Source organism: Mirounga angustirostris, unplaced genomic scaffold (assembly GCF_029215605.1).
Source record: "Mirounga angustirostris isolate CCGP_5_RB_7025 unplaced genomic scaffold, mMirAng1.0.hap1 SCAF_5, whole genome shotgun sequence".
Lineage (NCBI taxonomy): Eukaryota > Metazoa > Chordata > Mammalia > Carnivora > Phocidae > Mirounga > Mirounga angustirostris.
Window position 1 is genome coordinate 141509779 of NW_026991713.1, and position 7784 is coordinate 141517562.

General features: G+C 65.7%; 1 protein-coding gene across 1 annotated transcript; it reads left to right on the forward strand.

Moving 5' to 3' along the window:
- The first annotated feature begins 4417 nt into the window (after positions 1-4417).
- On the forward strand, positions 4418-7677 carry NTN3 (netrin 3). Its single transcript, XM_064592375.1, has 5 exons — positions 4418-5739; positions 5811-6239; positions 6370-6420; positions 6554-6628; positions 6864-7677. Exons 1-5 carry the CDS (start codon positions 4812-4814, stop codon positions 7202-7204), a joined length of 1824 nt encoding a protein of 607 aa, XP_064448445.1. The 5' UTR covers positions 4418-4811; the 3' UTR covers positions 7205-7677.
- The last annotated feature ends 107 nt before the right edge of the window (positions 7678-7784 follow it).

The following is a 7784-nucleotide window of genomic DNA, read 5'->3' on the forward strand; positions in this document are numbered from 1 at the left end:
GTAAAAGCCACCACAGTCCCACAGGCCAGAAACCTTGAACATGGAATCTCGCGTCTTGCAGGCTGCTGGGAACCAGATGACAGACCAAAGTAGGAAACCTAAAAACAGTCCTCATTGCACTGAGGGGCCTGTAGGGACTGAAAGAGCTCTGGGACAGGAACAGGGAAGGGGGAGCCAAGAGATGGGAAGCCTGGGGGACGCCTACCCCCTCCTGGCCACTCCCTTGCTGCTTCCAGGGCTCATGCCCAGTTGCTCTGATCTTGAGGAACCCTTCATTTCCAGGGTGAGTCCCACCACCACCCTGTCACTGGCCAAAATCAGTTTCCATAGCTAGTGGTCTCCACCATAATTATTTAATCCGCCAGCTCACTTGGTTTATGGTGTACCTTCCCTACTGGACCTCTGCCCCGTGAGGGCAGGGGTGCTGTTCACCTTGGTTCCTAGCAAGGCCCAGATGGGTGCCTGAAGGTTGTGGACTCAGTGACCCACCTATCAGGACCAGTCCCGGTGGTGTCTTTTGGAGGGCTGCCCGCACCTCGGCAGGAAGGGGCAGCCCGGAGCCTGAGGGAGAAGGAGGGCAGAGGCCTGGGTGAGTGCCCCCCTCTAGATTCGTGCCCGCCCACCCTGATTCAGCGCCAAAGTCGGGAGGCGGCGGCGAACTCCTCTCCCCAGCGTCCCGGTGGCGTCATCGCATCCCGGGCCAATCCGCTCTGACGTGGCGGTCGAGGAGGACGAGAGTGGGGGCTGCGCGGGCGCCCACACCCACCCAGAGCGCGGCCCCCCGTCGGCGGCATGAGCGCGCCCGAGCCCCCGCCCGCGGCGCCTGCCGAGCCCCCCGAACCCCCCGCGCCCCCCGCACCCCCCGAGCCCCCCGGGGCCCTGCGCGCGCTGCTTTTGGCCACCGGCGGCGTGGGGGGCTCCTGGCCGCGCTGCGTCCTGCCGTTCGGCGCCGTGACCCTGCTGGCCGGCGCCGCCGCCACGGCCATCACCTTCTCGCTGCGCGGACCCCACCTGGACCTGGAGCAGGGCGTGGCGCTGACCACGCTGGGCGCGGGCCTCGGGCTCCTGGCCGCCGCCTTCCTGTGCTGGCGCGGTCGGCGGCAGCGGCGGGCTGGGCGCGCGGGGCCGCGGGAACCGGGGACGTCCTGAGCCCGCGCGCGCGCGGCCCCCTCCCCAGCGAAATCACCGGGAGCCGGATGCCTCCTCCCTCCGGACCTCGCCCCCCGCGGGGCGCGCACAGCACAGCGCGTGGGACGCGGAAGCCCCCTCCTCAGACCGTTCCTTCTTAAGCCCTTAGGAGGCCAAGGGGGTGGGGGCTACGAGCCATTTCCCTCTGCTCTTCGGACTCTCCTCTCCCCACTCCTCTCAACGTTGCTTTTCAGCGTTCTGCTTGGCGCGCAGAGCGGGTCGCGACCACAGAGAGGGCCTGCGTGGCACGGGGGCCCTGCCCGGAGCGCAGGGTGCAGGATGGCCGCGGACTCGGCAGGGGCCACCCTCCTCGGGGTGAAGCCTGCCGTGCTCCCCTCCCCCAGCCGTCTGTCTTCCCTGCTGGGTTGGAAGCCCCTCTCGGCATAATAGACTCTCAATAAATGTTTGTGTGAAATGTGTACAAGTAGTGGCTTGCAAACGTCTGGAGGGAACAGGGCTGGGCCAGGAGTGTTGGATCAGTCTGCCTTTTAAGGAAAAGACCCCAGCCGCCGGAGGCCTGGGAATGTCTGGCCCCCTGGGTCCCCTCCTCCCCAGATAGGTTCCCCCAAAGCCAGCAGCTGTCACTGTGACTGGGGGTGGGAGTGGGAGGACTGCAGTGGGCTGATGAGGTGCATGTGGGGGCAGGGAGGCGGAGTCTCTTCTAAGGTGCCAGGATGGGGCAGGACCAGCGGAGAGGTGTGAGAGGCCCCAGAGGCTGGGGACAGGTGCAATGAGCCTGGACTGGGGACTGGGGAGAAGGCCCTCCCTCCCTCTCAGCAGGCCATCTGCCAGGGCCATCCTTGGGGCCAGAAGAGAATGTGTGCAGGGGGCAGTTCTGGGGGAAGAGACCGGGCTGCCTGCAGCCTCTTCCCTGGGGAGCTGGTAGTACCACCACCTCTGGGCCCAGAGCTCCCTGCTTGCTAAAACGGATGAACACTCATGCATGCAGCAGGCTGAGCCCTGGGGGCCTCCTTCCACCCACACCACAAACCACCAGATGTTCTGCAGACCTTAGCCCCAACTCCTGAGGAGGCTGGGCTGCAGACAAAGCCTGCAAGTCTGACACAGGGTTGGAGGGGAGGCTGCTCCCTGATTTCCAATTTCCTGTCTTCCCTCCTGAGTCTTGAAGTCCAGACAACCAGGGGCTCCCTGGAGGCTCGTCTCAGGTTCTGTGGAACCCTTGTGTTGGGCCTGGGCATCTCTCCCCACCGTGGCCAGCTAGTCACCTCTTAGCTTCTAACGATCCCAGAAGGATCTGTTGCAGCCGGTACTCTCTTGCCAGGGCTCCGCTCATCCCAGGCTGAGGCTGATGATCAGAAGGACCTTGAAGAGGGTGGTTGGGAAGATGCCGTTTTTGAACTTAACTCGTGCTGGAGCATACTGGGCTCCCTGTCAGCTCCCTCATTCATGCACGGCTATCTGTTGTAAGGTGCATGTTCTTTTCATCTCAAAGTTGAGATTAGGTGCCATGGCACCTGCTCTGTGGGGCAGAGGAGACCCACAGACTCCCTGCTGCTGCCAAAGGCGAGGGGAGCGAGGCCAGCAGCCCCTCTGACTCAATTCTCCCCAAGTCTCCCATGATCTCATCAGCCCCTGCACCTCACCCCCCCACCCTTACATTTGTGAGGGCCTGACCAGAAAGTGCTAGTCACTTCAGGTGCCCCATCACCCTATCTTCCTGGCTGCTCCATCCTCTTCTCCTTTGGTTTCCCCTGGGAGGCTCCAGTGTCCTCCTGTCCCTCCTCTCCTAAACAGCAAGAAGATTCTGCTTCTCTCTACCTTCTTCTTGTGGGTCCTTGCAGTATCTCTGGCCCAGCTGCAAGAGGCAGCTCTGCCTACCCAGACACACCCACGTGGCATCCTCCATCAGCTGCCAGGCCTGGCCTAGTCAGCCTCCCATCTGAAACTTCAGACCTCACAACTTCTCCCAGGTCAGACATGTTCCCGTGTCCCTGCCCCCTCTGCACAAAGCTGACCCTTCCTGGGATGCTGCCCTGCCCCTCCATCAAGGGCTTAATGGTTGTAGGGAAGTGGCGTCTATCCAGAGCAGTTCTGGTCTCTCTTGGCTGGATCACTCTCAGCTGCAGCTGCCTCATCCCCAGCTGGTGCCCAGACTGCCCAGCTGAGTTCCTGCCTCAGTTTCTCTACCCAAACCTGCTGGTATGTGGACCAGGCTCAGGGGGTCTGACACTGAGCTGTCTGTGACCAGGCCCTCCCCATGGACCAAACTCCACTCCCTACCCTCCACAGGGGTCCTCGACTGCTGACCAAGACCCTGAGCCCCATGGGGCCCTGTTAATTAGTAGGCTCTCCCCCACTCCAGCTTCTGCATTCTCCCTGCCAGCTCTGGGGACTGGCCCCATCTTGGTGATGCAACTAGATAGAGACCCAGAGATGCTTTGGGACAAGGGTTTGGCCTGATCTGGGTCGGATATGCCAATTTCATTACTTAGGTGAGCTCCAGTCAGACCCGGAGGACACATCCTTCCTGAACATAGAGCAAGAGGGACTCAAGTCAGTGGAGGCCCTGGCTGCATCCAATACCTTTGCGGCTTATCAACTGTCCCCTCCCCGCCCCCCCACCAATGGCTCAGCAAAGTTGAGTAACAGTCCAATGAAAAAAATAAATCTCAGGTTAAGGAGCCTGAACCACAGAGCCAGAAATTGGAGCAGCTTGGATTCAAAATCAGACCTGGTCCCAATTGTGGGGTTTTTTTCTACTAGAGCAGACCACTGCTTGGGGACATCCCATAACCACCAGCCCTGCTTGGCTGCTACAGCCCTGAGTGTTCCCTGTAGAGACCCAGGGGAGCATCAGGGCACCAGCCTTCAGATGCAGGGCTTAGCCTGCCAGATGGGCCTGAGGGAGGAGGCGGCCAGACCCCCGCCCAGCACGTGGCACAGCCCCAGGAGCAGTCAGGGCCTGGATGCAGGCCGGGGACCCTGCTGGGTGGTCCCCCACGGGCTGCGTGGCTGAGCCGCCCCTTCCAGACCCCTCCCGCCAGCGCATTCCTGGCTCCCCGGCCCCTCCCCCGGCTCCCGGGCCTCCCAGCCCCCTCCCCCGCTGGCCCAGCCAGTGTCTGAATCTGCTTCTGATTCCGGCTCTGCCGACGAGGCCCCCTCCCCTCCCCTCCCCTCCCTCCTTCCCGACCCGAGCAGCCCCGCCCCCGGCTGGGCCCAGGCTTGCGCCTACTGCGCCCCCCACCCCCTCCTGGCACAGCTCGCCCGCCTTCGCTACAGCCGGGAGGAGGCGGCGGCCGGGGCGCCCCAGGCCCCGCCCGCCCTCGGCCCTTCCCGGGAGGCCGGGAGACCTGCTCGACCCGGCCCTCGGTGGGTGAGTGCAGCGGCGGACGACGGGTGGGGCCTCCGCGGGCGGAGGCGCCGGGAGCGGGGGCGACTCCTGTCATCGCTCCAGGCCCAGCGGGACGACGCGCCAGCATCCCCGCTATTGCGCTTGGCCCGGGGCGTGCCCGCGGCTGCTCCCACCTCTTGGCCCCGGCTGGGGCCTCCCGGGATTGCTCGGCATTGCGGGCCAGCGGGCAGAGCCCCGGATCCGGGCTCTCTCTCCCCGAGGGCAGCGGCGTGGGGCCCGGCGGGCTGGCTGATCCACCGCGGCTCCGGCCATGCCCGGCTGGCCCTGGGGGCTGCTGCTGACCGCGGGCACGCTTTCGACCGCGCTGAGCCTGGGGCCGCCAGCGCCCGCCGACCCCTGCCATGACGACGGGGGCGCGCCCCGCGGCTGCGTGCCCGGCCTGGTGAACGCCGCCTTGGGCCGCGAGGTTCTGGCGTCCAGCACGTGCGGCCGGCCGGCCACGCGGGCCTGTGATGCCTCGGACCCGAAGCGGGCACACCCCGCCGCCCTCCTGACCTCCGCAGGGAGCACCACCAGCCCTGTGTGCTGGCGTTCCGACTCACTGACACAGGCGCCCCACAACGTGACCCTCACAGTGCCCCTGGGCAAGGCTTTTGAGCTGGTGTTCGTGAGCTTGCGCTTCTGCTCGGCGCCCCCGGCCTCGGTGGCCCTGCTCAAGTCACAGGATCACGGCGGCAGCTGGGCCCCACTGGGCTTCTTCTCCTCCCGCTGTGGCCTGGACTATGGCCGCCTGCCTGCCCCTGCGGATGGCCCACCCGGCCCAGGGCCTGAAGCTCTGTGCTTCCCTGAGCCCCAGGTCCAGCCTGATGGTGGCGGCCTTCTGGCCTTCAGCGTGCAGGACGGAAGCCCACCAGGCCTGGATCTGGACAGCAGCCCAGTGCTCCAAGACTGGGTGACTGCCACAGACATTCGAGTAGTGCTCACAAGGCCTGCCATGCTGGAGGACACCAGGGACTCCATGGCCATGGTCCCTTACTCTTACTCGGCTACTGAGCTCCAGGTGGGCGGGCGCTGCAAGTGCAATGGGCATGCCTCAAGGTGCCTGCTGGACACCCAGGGCCACCTCATCTGCGACTGTCAGCATGGCACCGAGGGCCCCGACTGCGGCCGCTGCAAGCCCTTCTACTGCGACAGGCCATGGCAGCGGGCCACGGCCCGGGAAGCCCACGCCTGCCTTGGTGAGGCCTTGGAGGGTGGCCTGGGGATCTTGGACCGGGCCAGCCTGCCCCTGACCCATCCCTTCCTGCAGCTTGCTCCTGCAATGGCCATGCCCGCCGCTGCCGCTTCAACATGGAGCTGTACCGACTGTCTGGCCGTCGTAGTGGTGGCGTCTGTCTCAACTGCCGGCACAATACCGCTGGCCGCCACTGCCACTACTGCAGGGAGGGCTTCTATCGCGACCCAGGGCGTGCCCTGAGCGACCGCCGCGCTTGCAGGGGTGAGCCTGCCACCAGCTCCCTGCACATCCTCACCTTCTTGCTCCCCGCATCCCCACGTGGGCTTCTAACCATCCCGACTCTGTCCTCAGCATGTGACTGTCACCCTGTTGGTGCCGCTGGCAAGACCTGCAACCAGACCACAGGCCAGTGTCCCTGCAAGGATGGCGTCACTGGCCTCACCTGCAATCGCTGCGCCCCTGGCTTCCAGCAGAGCCGCTCTCCGGTGGCCCCCTGTGTTAGTGAGTGACCCTGCCCTCCTTCAGCCACCTCAGCGGAGGCCACACCAGCTCCCTGCTGCTACCTGCTCATCCCCTGAGCCCTGCAAATGCTCCCCCTCCAGCGCAGGCCGTTCTCTTGTCCTGTCCGCAGAGATTCCTGTGCCTGGACCCACTGAGGAGAGCAGCCCTGTGGAGCCCCAGGGTGAGTGGACACAGAACCGGATCCCAGACTGGCATGACTGTGGGGGGAAGGCTATGGGTTCAAGGAGGGGAGGTGGAAAGGGTGGGGTAGGGAGGTGGGGATTGTTCTGTGCCAGCCTCCACACGCCCTCCAGACTGCGACGCGCACTGCAAACCAGCCCGGGGTAGTTACCGCATCAGCTTGAAGAAATTCTGCAGGAAGGACTACGGTAGGCCTCCTACCCTCACCTTCTCACCTTGCCCTTTCCCTCCCTGGGCCTCCCACTGTCGCTGGCCCCGCCCTGTCAGCGCCCGGTGGCCTCTCGTTGCCCACCTCCACCCCAGCGTTGACTGTCCCTTCTGTGCCCCCCTCCCCACACCGCGGGCGCGCAGCGTTCCTCCGCTCCGCCCGCCCCCTGACGGCTCCGCCCCGCTTGACCCCGCCCCCTCTCGCCCTCCCCGCAGCGGTGCAGGTGGCGGTGGGCGCGCGCGGCGAGGCGCGCGGCTCGTGGACGCGCTTCCCGGTGGCCGTGCTTGCAGTGTTCCGGAGCGGCGAGGAGCGCGCGAGGCGAGGGAGCAGCGCGCTGTGGGTGCCGGCGCGGGACGCGGCCTGCGGCTGCCCGCGCCTGCTGCCGGGCCGCCGCTACCTGCTGCTTGGGGGCGGGCCAGGGACCGCGGTCGGGGGTCGGGGGCCCGGGCTCAGCGCCTCCCGCGGGAGCCTCGTGCTGCCCTGGCGCGATGCGTGGACGCGGCGCCTGCGGAGGCTGCAGCGGCGTGAGCGGCGGGGGCGCTGCGGAACGGCCTGAGCCCTAAGCGCGGGCGGGGCGCTGCTTCCACATTGAGGCGCACGTTCATCCAGTGCATCCGCCTGCAGAGGAGTCTTTGCTGGCGTCGCGCGCGTCGCCATCTGGGCCCTCCCCCGACCCTGCCCAGCGACTCCCTCGATGCCACCCGCCCATGCCTGGGAGGGGTGTGACGGACGCAGCGACACCCCACCCCAACACAGAGGGATGTGATAGCCGCTGAGCTGCGTCCAGGCTCCCTTGGGCAGCTGTCAACCCACCTTCGCATTCTCTTACCCCTCCAAGGGACATTGTGATAGTCCCACAAGGCTGGGAGCCCCCTGTGGGGCCGAACAACACTTCCGGGCTCTGCGAACACCCTAAGGGCCGCTGTGCCTCCCCCACCTGTGATGTCGTGATCCCTCAGAGAGCATTCTCACCTTCCTAAAAGGCACTGTGACCCTCTCCCAACAGATATGAACCCCCTTGTGATGCCAGGACCCATCTAAGGTCTGAAAACACCCCAGGGGCTGCGATCGCTTCATCACGGACTCTGATCTCCAGAGAGTGCTCTAACTCCCCACGAGGCACCGTGGCCACCACG

Coding starts and splice junctions, on each gene's coding strand:
- NTN3 (XM_064592375.1), top strand. CDS start 4,812: ATGCCCGGCTGGCCCTGGGGGCTGCTGCTGACCGCGGGCACGCTTTCG. Junction 5,740..5,810: donor GGAAGCCCACGCCTGCCTTG/GTGAGGCCTTGG, acceptor CCCTTCCTGCAG/CTTGCTCCTGCAATGGCCAT. Junction 6,421..6,553: donor CAGCCCTGTGGAGCCCCAGG/GTGAGTGGACAC, acceptor CACGCCCTCCAG/ACTGCGACGCGCACTGCAAA.